The sequence below is a fragment of the Cyrtonyx montezumae genome, unplaced genomic scaffold, assembly GCF_038088225.1.
Source record: "Cyrtonyx montezumae isolate F1298 unplaced genomic scaffold, pur_monq_1.0 scaffold_19, whole genome shotgun sequence".
In the NCBI taxonomy this organism is placed as follows: domain Eukaryota; kingdom Metazoa; phylum Chordata; class Aves; order Galliformes; family Odontophoridae; genus Cyrtonyx; species Cyrtonyx montezumae.
The window spans coordinates 1,387,541-1,414,522 of NW_027071925.1; the positions used below are offsets into that span (position 1 = coordinate 1,387,541).

A 26,982-nucleotide genomic window follows, 5' to 3' on the forward strand; every position below is an offset into this window, starting at 1 on the left:
GTCACGTCCTGCGGGCTGTGCTGGGGCAGGGAGAAGTGAGTGATGAAGTAACCAGCACAGGTGAGCAGGGCAGGAGGAGCACTTACCACCTGCACGCAGGGAACCATTTCCCATTACCTGCATCACACCTGAACCCGAGCCATGACACGGGAAGCACCCAGCTGAGGAAGCAAAACCAGCTTATAAAAGTTACTGATACGTGAATATCCCTGCTCTGCTCTGCCCAACAAACCCCCGGGGTGCAGCTGGCAAGGCCTCGCTCAGCACCGGCCAAGCTGACAGCATCGCTGGGTGCTCTCCAACGGGTGTAAGGCTGCTCGGGCTCAGCATCCAGCACCAAGCCCTGAAAGGGCTCAGTTCAGCTCTGTGTGTTCTGCTCCAGTTGAGCTTACTCTGTGGCCCCGCCTGAAGCTCAGCAGCAGGGCCCGGCCTGACTAAAAACTGGGACTAAAATCTGTCAGCTAAACGAAAACTGGGTCAGCATCGCCCATTGCAATTGAGAGATATGAAGATGACAAATGACACCAAGGGCTGTGGCATTTGTTTGCAATCCCACTGTGCAAGCAAGGCTGCTGAGTAAGTGATGCTCCCCAGGGGCAGGTACAGGGGTCAGCTCTGTTGAATACCTTTACTGATGATACGGACAAGAGGATTAAGTGCACACACAGTACGTTTGCACATGACACCAAGTTGGGAGGAAGTGTTGATCTGCCAGGGACTGGGAAGGCACTACAAAGGGATGTGGACTTCTGAGCATAAGGTTCAGCAAGACCACGTGCCAGGTCCTGCACTTCGGCCACGACAACCCCGGGCATCGCTGCAGGCCTGGGGCAGAGTGGCTGGAAAGCTGGATGGAGAAAAAGCATCAGGAGGGTTGGTAAACACGCAGCTGAACGTGAGCCAGCAGTGTGCCCAGGTGGCCAAGAAGACCAACGACATCCTGGCTTGGATAGAAATAGCAAAGATGACTGTCCCCTGTACTCAGCTCTGGTGAGGCTGCACCTCAAGTGCTGTGCTCAGCTCTGGGCCCCTCGCTATGGGAAAGACATCGAGGTCCTGGAGTGTGTCCAGAGAAGGGCACGGGGCTGTAAGGGGTCTGGAGCACAGGTCTGATGGGCAGTGGCTGAGGGAGCTGGGATGGGTCAGTCTGGAGAAGAGGAGGCTCAGAGGAGACCTTATTGCTCTTTACTTCTCCCTGACAGGAGGTGTTGGTGAGGTGGGGGTCGGCCTCTGCTCCCAGGAAACAGTGATAGGGTGAGAGGTGGTGGCCTCAAGCTGCACCGGGGCGGTTCAGGTTCAATATTAGGAGCAATTTATTCTCACCAAGAGTGGTGATACAGTGGCACAGCCCAGGGAGGTGGGGAGTCACTGTTCCTGGAGGTGTTCAATAAGTGTGTGGTGTGGCACTGAGGGATGCCGTGGCAGTGGTTTGCCAGCACGGCCCGGCCCCAAGCTCTGCTCAGCCCCACACATTCACACGTGGATGGCCGTGCACCTGCCCGGCTGTGGGAAGTCCACCTCGAGTGGGAGCCCAAGGACAGCAGCTCCTGTCCCCACTGATGCCTCCTGCTCATTAGGAATGCCCGGCAACGCGCGGCGGACAAAGCTCTGCAAACAAAGTGCAGGGGGAAGGGGAGAGAGGAGGAGGGGGGGGTTATTTTTTTCTTTTTTCTCCTTTTTTTTTTGAAGAAAGGAGCGCGGAGGAATTCTCCATTCACTGATCTGCAGAATGCATTAATATCCTGAGCTGTTGGCACAGCCTCCCGCGCTCAGGGGACCAACAATGCGAGCAATGACTCCGAGTCTGGGATCCTCAAATAAACCACCCCTGCTGTCATGGCCACCAGGAAGGAGAATAACAGCGATAGGAGCTGACCTTCATTTCGTTGTTTCTCCAGACCCGACTGCTAGACCTCTGTTTGCCTGTTACTAGGATTTCTTGGCTGAAAAATGTAAGCATTTCCTAGATGATACAAGAGGCAGTTTATTAGGTAAATAAACCAGGCCCCGAGCGGTCGCTCCTGCTTGGTAATGAGGAGGGCAGGGAAGGAGCAGACCTCCCCGCACCACCTAGAATAACCCCAATCAATGCTCCATAACTAACACCACATGCGTATTTTTAAACAGACAGTTAATGAACAAGAGAAGGTCACCGTGGCCCAGCCAACTTGTGAGCAAAGCCATTTGCTCAGAAAACTACGGGCCATAAAAATCACAGCAGGCACTGTTGGCATCATGTAAAACTGTCCATCCACGGATGCAGAAAGCAGGTTAAAATCAGCACTTCTTACAAAGGGAAGCGTCAGGGGGGGGTGTCTGCAGAGCCAACCTCAGCCAAGGACACAAAGGAGCAGCAAGGGGACAGCCTGCACCTCTCCTCCTCAGTGCGCCTCCAGGAGCTTGAGCAATAAGTGTGGTTTCATCGCCAGGCAATGACCCAGGCACAAGCATTAAGGCCATTCTGCCTGCACATCCTGCTCAAGACTGTTGTTGATGGGAGCCAGTTTTAGGCTTCCCTGCACATCATACATAAACGTAACAATCGTCAGCTTCAGAAACCGTGCTGAAACAGAGCAAATGGAGCTGCTCTCCTGCCAGAAAGGCAATATGATGGTGCTCGTTGAGACAGACGATCACTATGAAACAGCAGCTCCTGTGTTACCAGATGTTAGGGAGGCTGCACATGACACCTGCCTGCACAGGATGCAGGACGTCCAGCTCGGGCTGCAGAGCAACGAAGCATCCCTGCTACAAGGCAGCCACAGCCCCTCTCCATTTATACACCCCACTTCTGCTGGCACCAGCAACCTCTATGCGTCTCAGAAAGTCCTGAAGGGACAACAAAACCACTCTGCCCCAACCCATTTCTCTGCTGACCACATCTTCTTGTATTGCTGTGTGCCACCAGTGCCCGGGGCAGGCAGTGCTGTGCTGTGCTGTGCTGTGCTGTGCTCCAGATGCAGCCCTGCTCTCTGCCCGGTGCTCTGGGTGTGCAGGTCCCCTCAGTTCAGCTTCATTGCAGCACAAAGTCCCCAAACTAGAACTCCTCTGTATTCCAGCTCCAGTTCAGGCTCTGCAATTATCAGTCGCCGAACGTGCTAGGAGAGGAAAGGCAGGAGGAGGCGAGTTTAGCTGTACAGATGATCACATTTCAGCACCGTTTTCAGAAATACAAATTTATGATTTCATCCTGCAACATGTATCCTTGGAAACCTTAGCTGTAAAGCAGTCGCCCTGGGATGTTTCACACAATTCCTAGGTTTTTTTTCCCGTGTTCAAACACAACTAATTGCTAGGCCTTTTGGTGTGACAGACAGCCGGGCACACAGCCTGCCCAGGGCCTTGTTTCACCACCACCCTGCTACAACATCGCTCCTCGGGCTGACAGCAGCTGCTCTAAATCTCCTGATAGGTATGAACAAGCACTGATGAAGTTTGGGCTGTTTGAACAGCTGCATATGCAAATGTAATTAAGAAGATGTCTGCTGCTGTTGGCTCTCCTCTCCATGCCCCCCTCTCCTCCCTCCCTGGCACATTAGGTGCTTCCCAGCAGGGGAGGGGAGGGCGTTCAAACCGGTTGCCACCTCTCAGCTTCAGGCCTGAACCCATGCCTGATCTGTGCATTGCAGATGAGCCCCACAAGTGGCACTCTCCAGCTTCCTCTCGTCGCTTACAGTGTCTCTGCATGTGGGGATCAGCTCCCAAACAGATGATGATTTTGTGGTATAAACGGGGTCTGAGCATTGAGGCAGTGCAGCACGCTGAGCTGGGCTGGGATGGTCCCTGTGCAAAAACCAGCACCCCTGGAGCCAAAGCCACCTGGGTACACATCCCAGCATGGCGCAGCAGGGAGGGGTGGTGGCTCCTGCCCAGCGGTGGGAAGCGAAGCTCATCTCCATTATGGCACCGTGGAAGAAGGGAAAAAGTGACATGAGGAGTTAGAGCTTCTTTGATTAACCCCAGCAGGATGAAGGCTCCAGAGTGGAAAGACTAATTAGAGCGTGAAGCTAAATGGTAAACAGGGTAGAAAACAATGGGAACGTTCTGAAGGGAAATCAGATCAAACAGAGCTAATCAGGTTAGCCCGGTAAGATAATGAATTTTCTAGTCAAGTGTGATAGATCCCATCCACGCAGACGTTGGCAAAGCGTGTGATACAGAGCCATGGGGGAAATTATTACAGGGAAAAAAAAGTGGGGATTAGCAGAACTGTAAGGCCAGGAACTGGGGAAAGGTGTTGAAAGAGCCATCAGGATGGATGGAGGTCATCGGTGGAGCTCCTCGAGGAGCAGTCCGGAGGCTGATCTTATTAAATGGTTTTATTAATGACCTTGGCACGGAAAGGAAGTGTGCTAATGAAATGTGCTGATGACACGAAGCTGGAGAGCGCCGTCGTACGGAGGAGAGCTGGGAGACCAAAAGTGGGTGACTCAGAAGATAAATGGAGAAGGCTGATACTGACAGCACTGAAGGGGAAGGTGCACATGTGGGACCAACACGGGGCTGTGCCACGAGCTAGAACAACACTGAACGCAGGTGGAAAATTCTTATGGATGAGAAAGGAGCAAAGAAACCCCCAGCACAAGCAGAGCACTGCTGGGGCATGGGGTCTGGTGTAAGGCAAGCAAGAAGTTCAAGTGGGAAGAAGCACAAGGAAGGGCTTGTCGGAACAGAGGTTACTGCAGTGGATTTAAATGTAATGATGCTCGTCCAGCCCTGCAGACAAAGCAGGGGGTAAATGCTGAGTGATCACTTTGACACACATTTGGGGGAGGAAAATGAAAAAGGGGAAAGAACTATTCAAAGATGCACCAGGACAAGGGCTGCAAGGACACGATGAAGTATCCCTGACAAGTTTAGGCTGGGGATAAGTTTATGACCACTGTGAGCTCCCAATAGGAGTAATCGGGGGGAAGAAATGAGCTTGTTCTGGGAAATTTATCTTGAAGTGATGCTATGACCCAGAAAGCTCCTCCCGGCCTTCAATGCTCAGAGCAGTTACACCAGCAGGGAGTGCTCACCTGGGCAGTGGGCAGCCCCAGCCCCTGCTGCTGCTCTGAGGCTGTTCATGAGTGCTCAGACACAGCAGCTGATCCACCTCAGCATCTCAACATGAGTGGTTTAAGCCAAATGCTCCAGTGGATGACACAGGACACGAGGAGGTGGCTCCTGCAGGCCCCCGAGCTACCGAAGCAGGGAAAAGCCATGACTATTCTGGGAAAGCAAGATGGTCAGACAGCAAACACAAGTCCCAGAATAGCTCAGCACCAAAACCGCTGGGCCTGATTAAAAAGCTCCTCTATTAACATAACTAACAAGCCCCATTTCTGCCACGTCCCTAAGCTCATCTGCTTTGAGGTTCCCTCGGTGCCTAATGAGACTCAGCTCCCCCTGTGCTCTCCCCCTCAGTGGAACCCTTAATTAGGTCTCTCCGCTAACGAGGAGACGTGGCCAGGTGGACCTGGGGGAAGCGCCTATCTCCGTGACCTCCACCTCCTGCCAATGTCAGCCCCGCTCAGCTGTGGGTGCAGTGGGGTGGGGGGGGCCCAGCAGCACACCCTGGGGCACACACACACAGCACACTGCAGGCACGGCCCTTCCCCGGCCGCGTTATCACATGGAGCAAAAAGGAGCTGGGGGAGAGGAAGAAATCACTCCTTTGCAAAGTTTTCTCACAGCTGTGACAGCCCAGAGCAGGGCTGCCAACACAGCAGTGCTTACAGGAGAAAATGAAGAACGGGGAAAAAGTAAAGCAGGAAAATCCAGCTGCCAGGGCAAGGATCTGTCCCATGCAAGCAGCTCCGTAGTGGTGCAGAGGGGAGGGATCCCAGAAAGCAGCAGGCAGGAAAGGCTGACATCATGGCTCTGCTCTGAAAAAAGGATGGGCACTCATTCCTGCGAGCACAACAAACCCCAGAGACTGCTCCCACGTGAAACCCACGGCAAAAATCAGTAACGCGGAGCAGGGTGAGCGCAGCCTGGCAGGAGAGGCCCTGCACGCATGAATCACTGCTCTCCAGGGGAAACCCTGTGCAATCCGGGCTACCCTGCTTCAAAACCATGAGACCTCCTGAGAAGTCCCACTGAGCTCAATCGGAATTTGGGCACCGTGGGATAAAACATCACCCCCCCCCCACACACACACCTGCGGGACGAGGGCACGGGCAGCGGGAGGCGGCTGCACTGCATTGCCACCTGGTGGAGCAGGGGGAAAGGGGACGATGGAGGGAGCTGCGATGTGCAGGCTGCACAGACACGGAGCACCGAGCTGCAGGTGGGGGCTGCTACTGGAGCACAGCGGGGCCGAGGGAGGCTCAGCACGGCACGGGATGCAGCCCAGGGCTGGCAGCACTGACAGCAGCGGTCGGGGCGGTCCTTTTCCTCTCCACACATTTTTTCCTCCGAGGAACGGGAATGGATGAGATCACAGCCGGGCTACCTCTGCCCAGGGAAAAACAAAATGCGGAGGGAGTGGAGGGGATCGCATCGCGAGGGGACGGGGCTGTGTGCCACATCACCACGTCACCATGCCTGCTCGGCTCCCCAGCACCCCCGCTTGAATCACACTCCCAGCTGTTTGTTGCTATACTTCCAGTTGTTTGTTTTTAAATGCACTTCTTTAGAGGGCACTCCGAGGGTCGGAGCTTCTAATAAAAGCACTATTGAGAAGTGATTAACGAGCACTGCTCTGCACAAGAAAAAAAACACAACCCAAAGGTACACGGGGGAACATGGGGACAGGCAGGCAATCCCATGAGAGCTCCGTGCCCGGAGCAGGAGGCCCAGCTCTGACTGGTGTGTATGGTCTGGTGAAAGCTGAGGATGAGATCCGGAAATCTCAGCCATATGGACACCCTAAGATCCCTTCTCAATGCCCGGCAGACGCTGAAAGGGAATAAAACAATGCCAAGCAGCATGCAAGCATTTGCCTGCAGATGACTGATGATTTTCAGCAATAATTTCATAAATGTGGCACATAAACCATTCAGTGGCCATTCTTGCACTGCAATCAATGGGACTTCCACTGCTGCCAGCACAGGGCAGCCCGGGGCCACCGAGGGAGATGTGCCCACGCTGGGCAGCCTCCATGGGCAGCATCCCGGGGTGAGACTGTCAACAGCTCACATAGAAATGTCACTGCAAATAAGCTGCGAATGCAACAAGGCATCCAACGCAACCTGGAGGCTCTGGGCAGGAGTGGGGAGCCAGAATGCAGCTCCAGGTCAGAGCTCCCTGCTCTGCTCCTCCCGCGGCAGTGTGAGGCTGGAGGATGTCACACCCATCTCTCAATCTGCCCCAGAGCCTCGAGTGGTGCTTGCATGAGAGCAGACACTGAAATATTGATGGGAATTGGATTTCATCAGCAATACTTTGATTTTATTATTGTGCTGGCTGCTAACAAAGGACACCCATTAATGTGTTACATTCCTGCTCGTAAAAGGGTGATTATTCCACTGCTCATGCCAGAGAGCTCAGCTTGGCTCCACAGCCCACTGCTCCAACACATCCACTCATCAGGAAAAAAAAAACAACAAAAAAACCCCAAAAACATAAAGATTTAAAGTGAGGAAATACAGGAACAGACACTGCAGCAGCACAGATCTGGGCCCAGAAAGACGTGGGGAGCAGGACTGAGCATGTCATTGCTGGGCAGTGCACAAACCAAAAGTTACTGATGGTTTTATCCATTGAAACAGTGCTGGTGGAGGAAAAAACTCTGAGAAGCCACACAGCGGATACCCATCTTCCCTCTGCTTGGCTTTGTTCAAGAGACAACCTCATAAATGTGGAAGGGTTTTATGGACTTCATGTGCCCGGCACTAAAGTTTGGTGGTGTAAGGGCAGAAAAGGGATGGGAAGAATGCCATCAAAGCCTGTGTCCTTCAGTATTAGTGTTCTGAAAGCCAGAATCAGGCAGGGTAAAACTGCTATCTGAGCCAACATAGTGTTCGCGTGTACCCAAATTATCATGCAAACACAGGAAGACCTATCGGAGCAGACAGAGCAGGCACAAAGAGGCATCACTTCTCAACACCCTTTAAAGAAAAAATGTTTTTCAATGCAGAAAGGGTGAGAGAGGTCACCCCCCAGGCATCCAGCCTGGGATCCTCCCAGCCTTCGCCTCTCCCATCCTCCTCCTCCTCCTCCTCCTCTTGAATTCCCCAGTGCAGCCAGCACGGCCTTTAGACTTAAAGAGACAGGCACATTATCCAGCAGCATTGTTGGGCTCTGCATTTGCATTAAGAGCCCAGAAAGGGGTTGAAATACCCAAGAGGCCCAAGCCATTCCCTGCAGAAATCCTCTTGCCCCACTGCTGCCCGGTGCGGCGCAGAAATGGAGGGGCTGCACGGGGCACTTGACATCATCCAAGTGCAATTATTTTTAAATCAAATCGATCTTGAGTCAGCATCGGAGACCTAAAATAAACCATCAGCCACGAACTCTGCATGAGTTCAGCTCTGCCCGTCGTTGGAACATGAGAAATCAGTGACAATGCCTCTGATGAGTTCGCTTTAACCTCTAGGAGAGACCACAGATTTCGGTGTGCACCAGCCACGCTTACAAAGAGCTAAATGTGGTGGAGAAGCAAATCGATCCCTCACATACACCCTCGGTGCCTGAGGGACACCTCCCTGCTGAGCTGGTGCCCCCACTGCCACGTCTGTGTCACCACAGCACAGCACAGAAGCCCCCAAGTCAGGAAGCTCTGCCTCACCCAGCTTGTGGCCAAGCCACTGTGTTTTCTGCCACCACCCCCAGCACTGTCCCAAAGGCAAACCCTCAGCACTGCAACCCGGATGCAGAACCTGCACTCAGTGAGCTCTGCTTTGGCTTCGGGACAGGCAGCCTGGCGGAGCTCTGCTCGCCTGCATGCAACTTGAAGTGTCAGCAGTGAGGATTTCATGTCTGGCAGCTCTGAGTGCCACGGGGTTGGGACACATTCCCGCAGGACACCGCGAGCATCGCCCTGCGGCACCACTCCCCGCTGCGACCAGGGTAGCTAGCATGTTCTTAAACCTAATTAACATGGACCACGCTAATTTCACACAGTCCTACAATGTCTCATCGGAACATTGTGCAATACCAGAGTGAAATGGTGCAGGGAAGCTCACAGCACCAACATGCAATGAGCCTGCAGCACTGCCTGAGGCACGTGGAGCTTGGAGAGATGGCTTCTTCCCCTCACAGGAAATCTCCCGCAGGGGAAGCACAGCACACACAGCCTCAGGGCACCACCTGTGCCACTGCAGTTTAATAATGGCATGCAATCTGTGCTCGTTTCCTACCGCAGGACGCTGACTTTTTGTCCACCATCTTCACGTGCCGTGTCTGGGTGCGAAGCTTGCTGTCCGTGTTCTCCACCAGGTTCGTGAGGTCATCAATGATCTCTGGGGAAAGAGAAACACAGAGTTAACCTGAGCCCTTTGGGCCTGAGGCTCCAGCACGGCAAGCAGCTGCACCCCTTGGCTTCGTGGTGTGACACAGCACTGTGAGTGGTGGCAACGCCAGGGAAGAGGCTGGAGCTCCAGCTGGAAGGGACAAAGCTGCAGCCTGCAACAGCAGGATCAGCCACATGCTGTGGGAGGATGCAAAATCGGAACTCAGTCCCTGGAAGACAGCATCTCTGCGCGCAGAGTTCACTTGGCTGCTCTGCAGTTATCACAGTGAGAAGCACTGTCTTCCTAAATGCTTTTGGGAGCACTCAGTGTGATCCCAATCAAGTGATAGGACAGGATGCAGGGCGAGCCTCACGCTGTTCCACTGATTACATGTAGGGATGGCAGTGCTGCCTGCAGCCCGGATGGTCCTTAGGGGAAATGAAAGCAAGCGAGATTTCCCCTACATCCATTTTTAAGAGAGGGGAAAGGAAATTTCAAGGCAACCCACCCTCAGCCTCACACACCTAATGACTTCATCTGTGCCACAGGCATGCTGGGCCAATCGATGGGGGTTTTTGAGCTCATAAAATGAAAAGGCACACCGGGACACCCAATTCCTTCCCGCTGACTGTGATGCTTAAATCAAGTTGCAGTACGCAGGCGGTGCTTGCTCCCAGGAGCACAAACCCACAGCGTCTGGGTGCTTTTCTCTCTGCAGGCAGGAATGATTTTGTGTATGTGAGGAATCAAGAGTAGGACAGCAGCCAAAAACTGAATGCTACTGCGAAGTTCCTCTGGTTACAGCCCAGTCCCTGCCATTGACTGCTGCCCTACTAAGTCCTGTCTGTCTTTTTGGAGGTTATTCTGTGCTCCTACAAACCTGGCTTTGCAGACCTCTGCCAGGAGCAAGGAGGTGGCACTGATGGGACCCTCCTCGTGCTTCCAAACCCGGCCCTGGCTGGGACTGCCTGCCTGCAAGGGCTGCAACCACAGTGCAGCAGCAGCAGCTCCAACAGCTGCGCACTGTGCTGAAGTCAGAGGAAATTTCAAGGCTGTTTCACTCTCTGAGAATTACGCATCGTCCTCCTGAGAACAGCTGTCCCACAGCACTGCAGCGCCGTGCTCAGCTCTCAGTTCAGGTGCTCATCCACTCCCACCCGACTTTCCCAAGTCCCACATCCACAGGGCAGCGATGCTTTGAGGAAACTTTATCAGTCCCGTGTGATTCGGCACACAGGAAAGCCAGCTCCCGTGGCTGCCTCCAAGTGGAAAGAAGTGCCGAAAGTTCCCATCGCCGTCAAGGACAGCGCGATAAGCACGCCTGGGAAACGACAGCCCTTCCAACACCAGCGCCGAGCAGACCCTCCTTGCAAAACATCCTGGTGCACACTGTGGCTGAACGAGCACAGATGCACACGGGAATGCTTCCTGTCACTTCCGAGCCCCAGGGGATGGTGCGTGGAGCACACCCACCTGCACACTGCCACCAGCAGGATCCGGCCCCAGGCACAGTGGGCGGATGGGGGATGAAAGGATTCCTCCTGCTCCAAAGCAAAGGGAAGGCAATGGGAATACAGGCTGAAGCAGAGATGGGTCCTCAGGCAGGCAGAGCTGCTGCCAGATCAAACCCCCAGCTAGGAAAGTCATGAGAGCACTGAAGACCCTTGGCAGCTCTGAGCGTTGCACCTTGGTGCGACCCACAGCCCTTCTGCAGGCATCTTTGGGATGGAAGTTCTTCTAGTAGCTTCACCTGACCGTGCAGCAAAACAGAAATAGGCAGAAAAGTGCGGGAAGCAAAGGAGAGAGGCTTCCCCTCAGCGACAGAGCAGAGAAGCAGGCTGAGGGCTGCCAGACTGCTAGTGACGGTACAGAGGACATCTCTGTCACACCGCACTCCAAACCACACTGGAAGCACTGGCACGGGTGTAGGCACGGTCCTGCAGGCTCCCTTCCATTCTGCCCTCACACGTGGCTTTACCTAGAACACATAACAAGCCTCATTTGGTTTTGGAAAGCCCTCCTTTGGGTCACACTCGCTGTCTGTGTTGTATTGAACCCAAAAGCTGAGCACTAAAGGTGCACAGAGGGGAACACGCCTGGCCTGGGGTCTGTGCTCCACGGAGCAGCATGGATGGCCAAGCATCTCCTTCCCTGGGCTTTCTTTCGGTGGGCTTACATTTAACAAATGACCGATGACTCAATGAGAAATGCATCTCTGTGGTGTATCCCACTGTGAGTGACTGCAGTCAGCCACAAGAAAAACAAAGAGCTGAAGCTGTAACACTGTATGCCATGCAATAAAAAGCCCTACAATAATTCACTGGAATTCACTGCAGCAGCCAAGCAGCCTTCCTCCCTCCGTCAGGTCTCAGTGCTTCAGGAGAAGAGGTAAATACCAAAGAAATGAATCATAGATCAAATGCCAACATCTATATGTCCAAACCCTGTAATTACATGGTAATAGGAAAGCAAGCGTTGTTCAAGATGCCAGCAAAATGAAGTGAAGATTGCAACTAATGGTCGCACATCAGAAACCCAAAGAACCTTCACGTGATGTGCCAGCTGCAGCGTCGAGGTGGACTGAAAGGAGAAAAGCAGTGGCAACCACAGCAACAAGAATGGGAACTGCTTTGCAGCCCTGTGGGCAGCACCTGGTTTTTGAGGTCTGCAACGCGTGCAGCCGTGGGCAGCCCTCTGCTCAGCTCCAGGAGCCCCAAATCACTGCCCTGTACTGCTCCAGGACACTGCTGCCTCCAGGCTGAGCCCTTCCCCTCTTTTCCCAGCTCAACTGATGACACTTCATCTGTGCTTTGGCAGAACTTCATAGAACACTTCTGTAAGAGGAGCAAACCAGTGTGTTCCTCCTAACAATTCAGATCTCTGCAGCTTGCTAATTTCCAGGGGTTTGATGGTGCCTGGGGCCAGCTGGGATCCGAAGAACTCTGCACCCCAGGAGGGATGGACTTATAATGAGCCAGGGGGGAGAAGAGAAAGGATGGGGAACGGGAACAGGAAGGGGAAGGAAAGGGGAAGAAGGAGGAAGAAAGGGAATGGAAATGGGAATGGGAATGGGAAGGGGAAGTTGTCTCTGTCCAGCTCTGACACTGCTGTGCCAAACGCAGCACCTCGTCCTCTCGAAGGCAGCTGGTGGTTTGGAATCACACCCTAGGGAGCAGGAGCAGATCCAGGCCATCAGCTGCTGAAGTGCTCACCGGGTTTTTCACAGTGAGCAGTGCAGACAACAAACAGCAGCACTGACTCCAGCAAACAGTTGTTAGCGAGAGATATTTTAAAAGCACACACTGAGAAGTTTTCCCTTTTCCAGCTGCTTATTTTGTTTTATTAGAACAAAACCCACGGACATTAATTTTAGTCGTACTTAATTGAATGATTTCTCTGGGGAATAGTTCGGGGTGAGTTTGCGAGCAGTCCCTTTCCAAGAGCCATTACTAATTGGCATATACCACCGTGTCAGTGTGCCAACCAAAACAGTGTGCTTTAATGTTACTGGAACTGCTCTCAGCCCAGATGTGTTGAGAACTCTCCGTGATACAAAGCAGGCAGTAACTCTGTGGATGTGAAAGAGCACTCGCAGCATCCTCTGCCAGTTATCTGCAAAGAGATAAGACTCCTTCAGCAAAAGCATCTCAGTGCAAAGCCAGGTTGTGTGCTCTTCCCCTTTGTTCGCGGCGAGTTGTATGGCCTCCAGTTGCGCCAGGGGAGGTTTGGGTTGGAGATGAGCGACAATTTCTTCTCAGAAACTGAGTGGTGATGCACTGGCACAGCTGCCCAGGGCGGGGGTGGGGTCACCGTCCAAGAAGCGTGGAGATGTGGCACTGAGGGGCACAGTGGGCAGCACTGGTGCTGCATGCAGTTGGACTGGATGATCTCAGAGGTCTTTTCCAACCTCCTCCCCCCCACATGGGACCTGTCATCATCCTCTGGTTTATTTTCCTTCCAATCAATCCGAGCACCGCTGCTGGACGGAGGTGAAGATGCACAGGCCATGCTCTCAGAACTTCCAGCCAACCCATCAAGGTGTAGGTTACAGGGACAACACCACGAAACTACTCTTCAACTTCACTTTGAGCAACCAGCCAGGCTGCTCGGGGTCAAAACATCAGCCTTAAATCGGGCATCCCTAGGAAAGCCCCGAGCACAGCAGCACTGGGAGCTGCTCGCGCTCATACGATGGGCTGCCAACCAAAACACGCCTCCTGCTGTGGCAGGTTTGTTTTCTACAAGCCTGCGGCACGGAACGAAGAGGACGGAAGCTAATTCCAGCTCTGCTTTTGTTTATCTTCCCCTGATCCAAAACCTAAGCACAAGTTTCAAAATGCTGCACTCGGGGCTCCTGCGTGACACCCACCCTCTGCCGCGCTGCCCGGAGGGAGCCCCGCTACCTTGCAGGCCTGTGCACAACCTCCACAGACCTCGATGGCCTTAATTCCCGACACATTCTGCTCCCATACCCGCTCCAGCACTGCTCCCAGCCCGACACATGTTCCGAGGCTTAAGAGTTAGTGAAACACTTCCATGCTGCCGCGCTCCCACAACTGGATATGAAGTGCTCTGCGTTTTGAAGCAGATTAAGGGAGACTGGAAAAAATGACCAGCGGTGTACTAGAGACCAAAACCCTATTCCATGGACTGCAACTTGAGGAGCGAGAAGGGAACACCGCTCAGCGTGCTGATGTGATGCTGACCTTCAGGGATGGGGTTAAGCAGCGCACCCCATCCTCATTCCCCTTCCTTTTCCCTTACCGTTCCCATTCTCCTTCCCTACTCCCCTTCCCCCTGGCTCATTACAGGTCCGGCCCTCCTGGGAGGCAGAGGCCTTTGGAGCCCAGCTGTCCCCAGGCACCATCAAACCCCTGGAAATCAGCAGAGCTACAATTCCTATACCATTTATTTCTGAGCACGGGGCAGCAACCTCACAGCACCCAGTGTGGTGGACACGGCCATACCACAGCTTGTGCCCAGTCACTGACCCTCACCCCGAAGGAAGGAAGGCTCAGTTTGCCTCTTTACACTGAAATATGCTATAAAAGATAAAATCCCTTCTGTTTTAGCAGCCGTTTGTGCTGGGAGCAAGCCAACCAAGCATCACAGCATCCAACACAAGAGCGTCATGCCGCGGCCAGCTGCATGGCATTATCCTCTCGGATCACTAACAAGGAGGAAAGACACTTCAGAATTGGCCTATCAATCACAGGAGGAACCAGCAAACTTGCAAGTGCTTCACGGCCACAGTATTGGAAGCAGCTGATGGAGCTCAGGTCAGCCCAGGCACCTGGGACTCATCTCCCGCTCACACGCTTCATCGGGCTGCTCTGGAATCAGTGCTGAACGGAGTCAATGAGCAACGGGGATGCAGCAGCTAGCGCTGTGCTCAGAGCAGGTACTGGGAACCAGCTGAGCCACAGGGGGAGAATACTCACCCTGCTCCTCCACACCTGAGGCAGGCCCAACATGAACGAGAACGTTTCTGGAATTGATAGCTCTAAAACCCCGAGGCTGCAGCCAGGGAAAAAGTTCCGCTTGCTCCGAGGAGCGCTTCAAACAGCAAGGAGGGGCGAAGAACAACTTCCACAGCTAAGGGGACCTCACGGCACTGAGTCCTGTGCTGCCCCAGCTCAGGCTTTGCTTCCTCCCCTGCCCCAGCTCAGGCTTTGCTTCCTTCCAGCCTTTGCCAGGCCAGCTCTCCCCATCCGTCCGGTGGATTCCTGCAGATGTGGCTGAGCCGTGTGCCGGGCTGGGGGGGGTGGGCTGCTGCTCCCAGCTGCTCCTCCACAGCCTGCTCCTTCCCCCGGTTCATCCGTCCCAAGGAGCAGGAGTGATTAATTGGCAAAAGCTGCACAAAGCAGAGAGCTCCGTGCCACCGCACGGCGTGTCTAGAGGACGCTTCCCAACACCGTGCCTAAACGCTGCCTTCACCTCCACGCACGACTTCTGAATCCCTGCGTGACCAACTCCAGTGCAGGAAGGAAACCTTAAGCCTCCACTTTATCAAGCTGCACAAACACACTGTTTATCAAACCCGAGAGATTACGAATGCTTACTGTGCTTCTTTTGCAACTGCGGAGCTTGCTGTTTGCTCGGCCTGGACGCGCGGCGGCCGGCACGCCGCCTCCTGCAGCTGGCAGCTCCTGGGCTCTCGTGGATCTGCTCTGCCTCCAAAGAAAGGGGGAGGGGGTGAACAGAGGGCAAGAAAATAACCCGGTGCACGCGTTCTTCGGTACACCTCAATGTTTTATTTTGCAGACTAAGTATTGATACCAGGAAAGGTGTGAAGGATCAGGAAACACCTGAAGTTTTGGCCATTCCCTAACGCCATTTCCCACACTCTCGCACCCAGCGGCTGCCCCGTGGCGCGGCACGGAGCCTGAGCCGTCCCTGACAAGGACGAATGCCCGCTGAGCACGGACGTGCTCTGCTGCTTCAAAGCCCGTGGTCCACAGGGGCCTCCTAAACCTGATGAGAGGGGAACAGCGACGGGCTATCTGTCTCCCAGTCAAAACCAACACGCAGTTTCACTCCGCAGCCCCAGATTTCATAAATCACAACGCCAAGCCCTGCTCTCTGCCTCATTGTACTCCTCATGCAGCCAAGCAAGCCCAGCCCTGTAGGATCTGCCCTTTCTGACTCGGGAGGCGAGGAGCTCTGCTTTAGGACATCTGGTAGTAGGGGCTCCTAAGGTCTGATCTTCCCATATGGGCTGGGAGAAAGTGATAGATGTTTTCATCTTTTCTTTAAAAGGACAATGAACACTTGCTGGATCATTTCCAACCCAAATAATTCTGAAACCCAAAAGGATATTAATTGATAGATGCATTGTACAAATCTTCCTGAGCACAAAGGATCGGATTCAATGGCCTGGCTGAGGCCATTGTGCCCCTCTCTAAAAAAAAAAATGTTTTTCACACTATTATACCCTTTCCTAATTCATTCATGCTTTAGAGATTCCCTACACCCTGTGCTGTGGATGCTGATGAACAGCCGCTGCATTCGCCTTGCACCACCTGGACCTTCCTGCGAGCAGGAGAACCCCAGGAACAAGGGGTTCTCATCTGCAAATCCCCTCTTAAGATGGTGCAGGGCACAGTTTGTCAGATCAGAAAGAGAGAGGCAGTGCAACCAGCACCTTCATCAGCCCACAGGGGGAACTGGGACTCGGTTCCAAGCGAGCCCTCGCTGCTCTCCACACATCACTGCAAACCTGCGTTTGCCGTGTGAGCAGAACCACCACCACAGCCGTCCCTTTCCCACACTATTTCTGCAAAGATTTGATTATCTGATACTTTCACAGAGTTTCTGAAGCATGTGCTATGTGCAGAAACAGGTGCACCAAGCACCACGCCGGTCCCTGCAGCCTGCCCACAGAACAGTGCGCATCCAAGTGCCCGGACTTTGAAGCTGAGCCTTGCTGCTAGCAGCAGGATTTTAAGACTTCAGATGTGAGGTTCTGGGCCCCAGTCTTAAATTATTTTTTCAAACCCTCTTTAAAACGCATTTAATCCCTTGTTTTCTTTCTGAAGAGAAAGGTTTCACATCTGGACTGTCAACCTGCATTCCAAAGCATTAGCTTGGCGAATTAAAGCGGCCGAGCTGTAAATCTCCAAGAAGAGGACTTGTCAGGGCAACAGCAACTCCGCATTAACCCCGGGCCCAGTTCAGCAGGAAAGCAAACAAAAAAAGGCCAAACAATGCAGAGTCCCGAGACAACTTGGGAAATGAATCCCACCGCCCAACAGAGCCAGGTGCCCTTACCTAGCTCTTCCCATGAAGCACAAGAGCCCACCGAGAGCTACCCCCAGTTCTGCAGGCAGATTGTGCAGGTGCTCCTCTACAGCCACCACTGACCGTCTTTAGACAGCTGCAGTCTTCTTAGAGTTGGCCTTCAGAGGGGTCAGTGCCTCAGCCCTTCAAACTCCAGGACAGCCAAGGCTCTGACTAGGAAAACTGTCACCAAGCAGATGGAAGATGGGCTCCAGAGAACAAAACTCTTTCTCAGTGGAAAGCAAAACTTCAGCAACACAGACAGAACCTGTGGCAAAAGGGTGGAGGATGTCAAAACACGAACAGACATCTCAGCAGTGCTCCCAGGATAACCACACCGTCACTGCAGCATCTCGGCTAACATCATCAAGTGTGAATGCACCGCTTCCTGAACACTCAGGAACTTCTCACACTTCCAACTGAAGCACTTTATTCAACCTCTCTTCCTACCAACTGCACAGTTCGGAGCTCTGTGCTGGGCTCTGCAGATTACTTCACTCCTACAGCTCTGGCTTCCTGACCCCTGCACCATGAGCTTGGCTGCACCCCGAGCACCTCAGCCGATCACTCCTCCTCTTTCCTGTCTAAACGAACAAGAAAACACACAAGTTTTGCTCCAAAGTAAGGCAAGCACGCCCAAGGGGAAGATGTGAGGTCAGAGCACTGCTGCTACCACTCCATGGACTGCCACTTTGACTCCGACTCGTATTGGTGCACCACATCTCAGCACCGGCAATAAAGCGACCCAGGAAACTGTCACCTCCAGTTTGGTTCAATAGCCCCTGACAAACTTGGAGAAGGAGAGGGGTGGCCCTGGCAGACCCTTATGTGGGTCACATTCCCCAGCCTCAGTGCCCACTGCATCACCAGCCCTGCTCCAGGAGCTCCAGCACAACGCTTTGGTCCCACCGCCATCCACCAGGAGATGATTTGTTCGAGCATAACTTCACATCACCACAGGAATCGCTTTATTTTCTTGTCCTCGCCCCACTTAAAAAGCCCAGTCCAGCTTCACAGAGGCTGTTGCCACCATCAGTCGTGGGTTTGGCTGCCTTAGATGTCTTTAAAGTCGGGTGTTCGCACCTCCAGCAAGTTCCTCACCCTCCTGCCACTGCAGATTCCAGAAGGCTGGAGGGACAGCACACAACCCCCACAGCGCTGTGGGTCTGCGTGCTGCCAAAGAGACAGGTGCCAGGCGGCCACAGAACCCTGAGCAGGCCCCAGAGCAGCACACACACCATACCCGAGCCGTGCTGATGGAGCTGGATGCCACCAACTCGTGTTTCAAGCCTGGGGCCCTCCACACCATGCAGCCCCGGCTGAGCAGATGCATGCTCTTGGAGGACCTCAGAACCTTGTTCTTACCCACTCACAGCTGCAGCGTTTCAGCAATGGCCAATCTACTGGAGATGCTCTTTCTTGCTTTGATTTCTTCCCCATTTTCCTGGCCAAAGGACAACGAAGCACCTGTGGATGTAGACCAAAGGCCAGCACAGCCCCAGCACCATAGGACCCTGCTTTGCACTCACCGTGGTGCCCCGGCCCCACACTAAATGAAAGCCAAACCCCAAAGTCAGCACTCATTTTCTGATGTTTATTAGCTGAGGTAATGGCTTCGAGCAAAAAACGTCTCTTTCACAGGGCAGAGCACACTGTTTACAATGCCAGCTTTTGAAGCGCAGTTCGAATAAAGAAAAATAAAGAGAGTTTTGTTGTTTTGTGCAGTTGTTTTTTTCCCCCTTTCGCTTTTGAACAATGATACACAAATGAGAGGTGATCTCATCAGCCCATCGGCCCTACAGAAGCAAGGCCATCGCTCGGGAGAGAGATGTGCTGGTGAGATAGGGCCGACTGTGAGCAGCATTAATACGGGGGCACAAACGCAGCCCTCATTACCAGGCAGAGCATGGCTCCCTGCTTTCAACCCGCCGCACACATTTGCTGTATTGAGAAGGGGACTCTGAGGGCTGCTTCTCCCACACCGCGGCCTCACTCACACCTCTGCAGACAGAAGGAAGTGACCTACCAACATCCCGTGCATCACTGGTTCACACGGCACAGCCGCCTCGCACAGGGCAACAGACAGTGAAAGGAGAGAGGAGAAGCACTTGAAAATCCAGGAAGAATAGTGAAATGTGTTTTAGAAGCTTTCGCCTTTCATTTCTCATAAACTAGATCACATCTTCCCCCTAAGTTGCTTTTGATTTCTTTGTTGTTGAGGGAACAATGCCTGAAAGCGAAGAACGCCTCGTTTCGGAGCTGTTTCTGTTTCCAATCGAGCAGCAGAGCTATTTATTTTCCTAGCTGGTGAAGGAATTAAACAATTTGTCTTTGAAAACCCTGCAAGCCTTCACCCTGACAACCCCCCATCTGCTTTTCAGATTAAGGTGCTTTGATTTTTACCAGCTAAAGGTTTATGAACCGCCATATAAACCCAATTACTCTCATAGTAAATTATTTAAAGCTTACACGTTAGTTTTGAAATTTCTCCCCACGGAGTGCTCTGGAGATTCGTTAGAGGAAAGGGTGAGCAGCGCTCAAATGAGCGGCACCGCAATGCTTGGGGCTTCCAGAAACGCAGAGCAAGAAAGCTTCCATGTTCTGATGTGAGGATGAGACACTGCAGGAGAGACAGGACCGTGGGTTGTGGGGGGAGGGAACGGGGATGGGGCCACATGCACAGGGCAGCCACTGCTTCTCTGGGCTGCAGTGATTTAAGAGGAAAAATACCAACCTAGGTGTCCCTGGCAGTTAGCACAGCTCAGTGCCTGCAGGAGCCAATTCTTTTTCTGCCCACCGGTTTGGGAACGACGGACATACCCCACTCCCACTAAGCAGGGCAGTGCCCCCAGCAGCCCTCCTCACAGATCCCTTCCGACCCATGCCCAAATTCCTCCTTCAACAGCAACTTTTCCCCCAGGGCACTGCAGGAAGCACTTGCAGTCACAGTGCTTACAAGGAAGGCCTCTGCTTGGCTCTGACACCGCACTATTTAGCGACCACAAGCAATGCACCTTTATCTTCAGCTCCAGCAAAAGAAGAAATGCCCTTACAAAAGGTGACTGCACACAGTGCAGCAGTGAGCAGCAGCCTGCAAGGCACGTGCCCAGAGATGCCCAGGGCCGGGCACACGAAGGCAGCACACTGCAACCCCCAGTGCTGAGCCGCTGCCATCCAGCAATTCGTTCTGCACAGCTCTTTCCCTGCTGTGTTTTGTCACCGATGCACTCAAGCACAGCGAAGTGTGTTACAGCAGCAGTTCACTTGACACGCCTGCGTGTGCCCACTGTGCCAAGGCCCGCGCCGTGACAGCAGCACAGCCATGCACTGATGCTGCCTCCAAGCACTACACCTTTTCCTCCGTTAACGAGCTTCCTTCTTGTTTGTTTCCAGTGCCATGCCTTGGTGTACTTAGGGCATCTTGGCCTTCAGCTCAGCTATACCAACCCATTCCTCTGGCTGAGCTCTGCCATCCAGCAGCGGGAGCCAGGCCCCACAAGTGCAGGACACTGTCAGAATATAGTCCAGGAGAGGAGTGTGTGGCACATTATCCCCCATCTCCAGCACAGATCCACGCAGGGTGTTGTAGTCTGGCTCAATTCCCAGCTCGTGGAGCAGGGCATCAATGCTGGTCTGTAATACTGAGTGATGCTGTTTTGGGACTGATGGATCCGTGTCAGCCTTCAACAGTTGTGCAGAATTCTGTACAGGCTTATCACACTTCTAATAAAAAGCACGATGTCATGTTTCTCAGAGCAGTTGCACAGCTCCTGCTGGGGGCCTGCTGGGAACCAGTGCTCTGCCTCCGCTTGCTCCATTTAAACCCCATTCATCTCTTATTTTCAGCAGTACAAAGTTCACAAGAGGTCGTATCATGAGGTACTTCCCCAGCTACCATCGCCACTGGAGTCCTTGAAACTTCGTTCCAACAGAAGCTCATCTCCTGCCCGGCCTCATTAGCATCTCCTCCACTGACAATCTGTGCCACGAAGGCTGTTCTGTCTGATTGTAATTAAAGGCTGAGGTGCCCGTGGGTTCCGTCGCTATCAGCCTCCCAGCACTCAGGGATCTAACAGCCTCTCCAGCAGCATCTGCAGAACACGGCTGTGTGCCAGCACCCTGCAGGCCCCAGCTCAGGCACCTTTCCATCATGATCGTGACACCAAATCACAGCTCTAGTGTCTGGGATCTGCAAGGAGCCCCTTTTATCCACTGCACCTCCTCCCAGACCCCGCATTAGCTGCAGGAGGTGCTGCCCGGGCCATGCTTTGCTAACAGGAGAGGCTCTGAAACAACGTTTAGGGAGTTTTAAACAAATCTGTGCCATGGCAGCACCAAAACTGTCCCCATAAGCGAGCGGAACATCTGCAGTCACCATGGACACCACCCATCCCACCCTGCAGAGCCGGGATTGTTTGATACGAAGGTCGCTCCCTCCAGCCCCAGCAAACTGCCTCTAGCAGCAGAAGCACAGCAGACAGGAGTCCTTCAGCAGACAGGAGCCCTTCTATCGATCCTGCAGGTCAAACACCAAGTGAACAAAACCAATTCACGCTTCTTCGAGGACCTTAAAGACACCACACACTCAGCCATGCCCCGTGCTGCTATCGATGAGCTGCAATCTGTCTATTAAGACAGATTGATGCATGCACGATACCGACAGCATGCGACCTCCCCAGGTCGGCTGCCAATGTGATATAGGTCCGAAAGAGATCGCCCCTTTCTGCTGCGACAGAACAATAAATTGGCTTTTCTGAATACAGTGGTTAAAGAATCCGAGTTCCTGACCCTGACTGTTTTACTGGTAGTGTGCTGTGCTGTAGGGAACAATCAGGATGACATCCGCTGAAATGCGTGGGATTTATGATATAACAGATTGCACATACGTGCCAAAAGAGAAAAAAAAGAAAAAACCCTCCTAAAGCCAACCAAATCAAGATTAATTAGCTATTAAAATAGCTGAGAGAGCACAGAGCAGTACAGGTGGTAGAGCAGAACGTCCCCCGCCCCGAGCACGGCGGCTGGGATGACGTGGGAGGTCGCGCTGCACACGCATCTCCTATCGCACTCTCACTGGGAGAAGCACAGATCGCCGCTCCTGGGTCAGCTCCTGCTCTTTGTAATTCCTGTAGCTTGGTGCTTCCATAAACAAACGCCATGCAGTCCGCTCGGAGGAAGTCCCACTAAGCCCACAGGAAAACCCCGCGCTGTCTGGCTTTGATCACTGAGACAGACTGAAAATTAACTCTGCTGTTTTTACAGCGAGCCGTGCGTTACGGAAGAGGACGCGTTCCCCCCCCCGTCCCATCGCTCGGATTCGCTTGAACTTTTTCCCCTTTTCCTGCAGCTCGCTGCTTTTTTGTTTTATTGCTGCTAATTGCAATTACAGGTGCTCGGAAGGCAGCAGCTGACAGATGCCCCGTGCCGGAGCTGCCATCCCTCGGCCCCGTGCTTTGCCCTGACTGCGTCCCTCCTGCAGGACCACAAAGCAAACACTCTTCCAGCAGCACACCCGGAGAGAAATCACAGAAGCTGAACTTTGTCTTTTTTCCTCCTGCCCCAGGACGACGAGCAAGTTGCTAATACCCTGCAATCTGCTCAGTTTCTCTCTTAATCCCCATTTGAAGCAACCTCTCCTCGCAGGAGATCATATCAATATGTCACTCGCAGTCGCACAATGCAGCCAAGAGCCGATGTTATTGTGTGCCTGAGGTGGAGCGGCTCGAGCCCCAGCAGGACAGCAACCTGTACGGGGAAGCGGGAGCCGTACTGGAGCAGGGGAAAGCAGAGCAGCATCCAGCAGCCCCACGGAGGCGCAGGCAGCATGCAGGCCTGGTGGGCAAGGCAGCACCTGGGTCTGCCCAGCAGCAGCACAAGGCACGCGCTGCTCCTTGTGCTTGGGTCTTCAACTACAACAGCCTCCAGCACAACACAGGCATCCCTCCACCCGGAGCGTGGGGCTACAGGGCACTAAAGGAGCGCTGCAGCTTTGGCTTTGGTCCACGTTAACTCACAATGCTGAAATTTGAACCACTGAGCTCTCTTTCCGGGCACCTCCGCTGTGAGCTCGTTATTCTGCGGCGTGGCGAACCACTCGTTAAGTTTACCAGCCCTGCTCCATTTCGCTCACACACGTGGTTTTGGCAGAGCTCAGTTCATGGATGACGTGGTTACACTGAAGCCCTGAGTGCAGCATTCCCCAGGGCCACACACCCTTGGTCTGAGAACCCTGACGGAGAGCAGCTCGCTGGCACAGCTCTCACATGACAGCGTGCACCTTCTGCTACACTCATTACCCATCCTGGGAAAAGCAGTTACCTGCGGGTGAAATAATTACCATGGAACACAGCACAGAGCAGATTCAGCACCTGGAGAGGGAAGGGAGGTGAGCAGCCGGGGCAGGGCTGCCCGGTACCCATCAGCACAACCTAAGCGAGGGAAAGTGATTCCCATGCAGGCTGTTGGGAGTCCCCTTTAATACTCGCCCCACTCTCTCCATTCTGCTGTTTACAGGATACCTGAGCTATCTGTTAAAGACTCAACATCTTCCGCCACTTAACGGGAGAGTGGAAAAACTGCCTAATCCACTCCTGTAGGTACCGAAGGACCCTGAGCAAAGGCGGGCTTGATTTACACAGGAAAAAGAGCTGCTCAGCAAAAGCCTCCCACATGAACACACTTATCCTGGCTGAGAATACTGCCAGGCACAATGAGCACAGAACAGCTTCACATTCACACCAGAACATCTCTCTGTAAAGCTTTCCTGCCCGGGCCAGGGCGGAAGGGATGCAGCAACAGCAGCCACCACTCTGTGCCCTGCATCCCAAACGCTTTCTGAAGATGAACTCTGAAACACTTGGTCACTGCCTTCTGTTTCCCAAGAAGGACATAAAATAGTGGCTGAGAATTCGCTGTTACTCAACGTGACTGCTGAGCAGAGGGAAGGATAACAGCTACAGCAGCACCTACACGGCGGGACGGAGATGTTTTCACTCTCAGAATTGACAGACGTATTAATTGGAGACAGCTGCAAGGAAAAATATCCTAACGACATGATTCATTAGTTTTCATAGATAATTACATCTGCTCATGGCCTCACAGTGAATCATTCATTTAGGGAATTTTGGGGGGAATTAAATTTAAACGCAGTAATCAGATTTGTTAATCTGCGGGACGGGGCAAACCAAACAACATTTCACTCGAGGAACTGTTTATACTCCCAACGTTGACATTAATTCAGCAGGAGGAAAAAATTAGCAGCATCATGCATGTCTGTGTGGGTTAAAAAGCACTGACAGCAATGTCCTCCTCTCCCTGCAGTGCTGGCAGGGGTCTGTGCAGGCTGCTTCAAGGCTGCACGTTTGCTTCCCTGGGTGCACCCTTAAGCACTACACAGCCCTGCAGCCCATCAAATATGTATAAATCGATGCTCTTTTTAATTTTTTCTTTTTTTTGGGGGGGGGGGAGGTAATTAAAGAGTTGAAATAATTAATATCTGGTTTTGCCACTGTGCAGACTCAAGGTAGAGCTGTTTTCATGGATCACACGTCTTAAAAATATCATTTTAAATGGGGTTTGTTCCTCTGAGCACACACTCCCTCGCCACGCTCGCAGGCCCAGCCCGGTCCCCTTCCCATCAGTCCACAAACTCATCAGCAAGCTGAGCTCCACACTAAGAAACAAAGAGTTTTTGCCTCCTGGAAGCTCCTCTGGAATTTCCTATTTCTCAGTTCAAACAAAAAGGTCTTCTGACCTCAAATAGCACAGGCCTGAAATTTATTCCCGTTCTTATTGAAGCAGCATTGCTCCTCAGCTGCAACGCGTTTCTTTGCCCCCTCCTCAATCACTCAGTGCCAAACACGAGCAGGAAGCAAGCAGTGCTGCTGCTGGGCTGCCCTGGGCCAGGCCGTGCGCCCAGCATCACCCTCCTGCTCTGCCCCACTCCGCTGCTGCCCCTCCGTGCCCAGCTCTCACTCCTCAGGACCAACGGTCTGAAAACCGAGCCCGGGATAAAATGCACAAACTCCCACATCAACCACAACTGCTTAACAACAGCCACAGACAAAGCTTTCCCTAGGTGCACGGCAGAGAGCACCTTTGCTACCACAGCCTGGCTTTCTCTGAAGCCGCACGCTGCTGCTGAGAATCACAGATTGCTGTGCAGCCCGACATCTGCCGCTCTGCGGGGCTGCACCTACGCAGTCATATTTTTCCTCACCGGGCTTTGGGGGACAAGGGCTTGCTCCATGGAAGCTGGAACAAATTAATATTTCCCTGAGAGTTATTATTTTAAGAGAGAGAACCAGCAGGAGTTTAAAAGGTAAGCCAACATCTTCTATTTACTTTGAGCGGAGCCTCTGACAACACACAGCATGTTTTATTTGGGATCCGGACGGCGAGCTGCTCCTCAGGCACACAGCTGGATGGTATCCTGCCATTCCTCCACCAGGATGGTGTCTCAGAGATGGACCTTTCCCAGGGAACAGCATGCAAGGGCTCCACTCACCTCTCCCAAAAACACCAAATCGGGTCCAGCGAGCGCGGCACCGCGTGTTTGTGTAACTGGAGACGCGTCAGGCCCTTTCTTCCAGTGATTTAAACTCCTCCCGTGTTAGAAGGAAAACAAAGAACAAAGATGCTGAGGTATTAATCACTGTGCTCAGCACCCACGGGGTTAGCTGGAGGAATGCAGTGCGTGGTGATCTGCTGGCCCCGCTTCCAGGTTAGGGCCCCTTCCCAGCACTGTGCCAGGGACCGCCCCACCAGCATCCCGAGCACAGGGCACCCCTGGGTGCACAGCCACGGCTCTTGGGAAGAATGCAACTCCAAGGGATTGCAAGCTGCCAGCCCAAAACCAAGAGCTATTCACTACGAAGGGCTGTGCTTACTAAGTGCAAAAACCCATATAGCTTTCATTAGTTCCCCACACGAGCACGGCCCGCAGGACGCTGCTCACAGCTGGCACAGACGCACAGCAATTGTGGTGACTGTGCAAAAACAGCGCTTGGTAGCTGAGAACTTGCTCAGTCTAACAGTGCTATTGTGCTCTCTGTATCTGCTGCCACATCCCTCAACGCAGCCCGGGCCACGGCAAAGGCTGGACACCCACGTCATACGTTTCCATTACCGGTATCACCGTGTTCACAGACGCCAGGAAAGCAGCTCCTTTCCAGCACACAGGGAAGGCCACGACCTCCCTCTCACTGCCCAACAGCAAGCACGCAGAGCAGGTGCTGCCCTCCCCTTTCAGCCCTGCAGGTAAGGGCACGCATGGACAGCAGTGAGAGAAAGCACTTGCTTAAGGCAGTGCCTGCAGAGAGCCCATGGGCAGCGGGAGGACAGAGCAGCCACTTGCTGACCCGTGCTTGAAAAACACCTCCAGTAACATACGCCGTTTGTTTCAGGCAACGTTAAAAGCAAAAAGAAAAGCAGTGGCTTCTTTATACAAGGGATGAAATACACCTCTTGGTTTCCAGCTCTCCTCTCTGAATAGTTTGATCCTATGCTTCTCTCCCACGTGGAAGGATGAGGAATTATCAGGGAGGGAAGTGGTTCAGGACAGCTTAAGTGTGCATGAAACGGCTGTTCACTCTCGGCCCAGCATTCGTGCTCTAGAGAGACCACCACAAAACCATGACACCGCTCGTTTATTCAATCGAGTTTCATGAATTCCAGCTGGAGACTCCTTTTTTAATTCCCCCACGGCCAAAGGGAAGCTTGCTGTTATTTTTCATGTTTAGGATGTGGGGAAAGACACACAGGGATGTTGAAACATATTAAAGGGTTGGTTTTCTCTTCCTCCACTCCTCCCCCTTTTATCCAG

General features: G+C 53.1%; 1 protein-coding gene across 1 annotated transcript in view; it reads right to left on the minus strand.

Annotated features, from left to right (window-relative positions):
* The window catches only part of STX8 (syntaxin 8), a 64,456-nt gene that overhangs the window by 13,639 nt on the left and 23,835 nt on the right, over positions 1-26,982 (minus strand). The window contains exon 7 of the mRNA XM_065735128.1: positions 9,288-9,389. Within this exon, the coding sequence (XP_065591200.1) occupies positions 9,288-9,389 (102 nt within the window). The remainder of the gene's footprint in view (positions 1-9,287; positions 9,390-26,982) is intronic.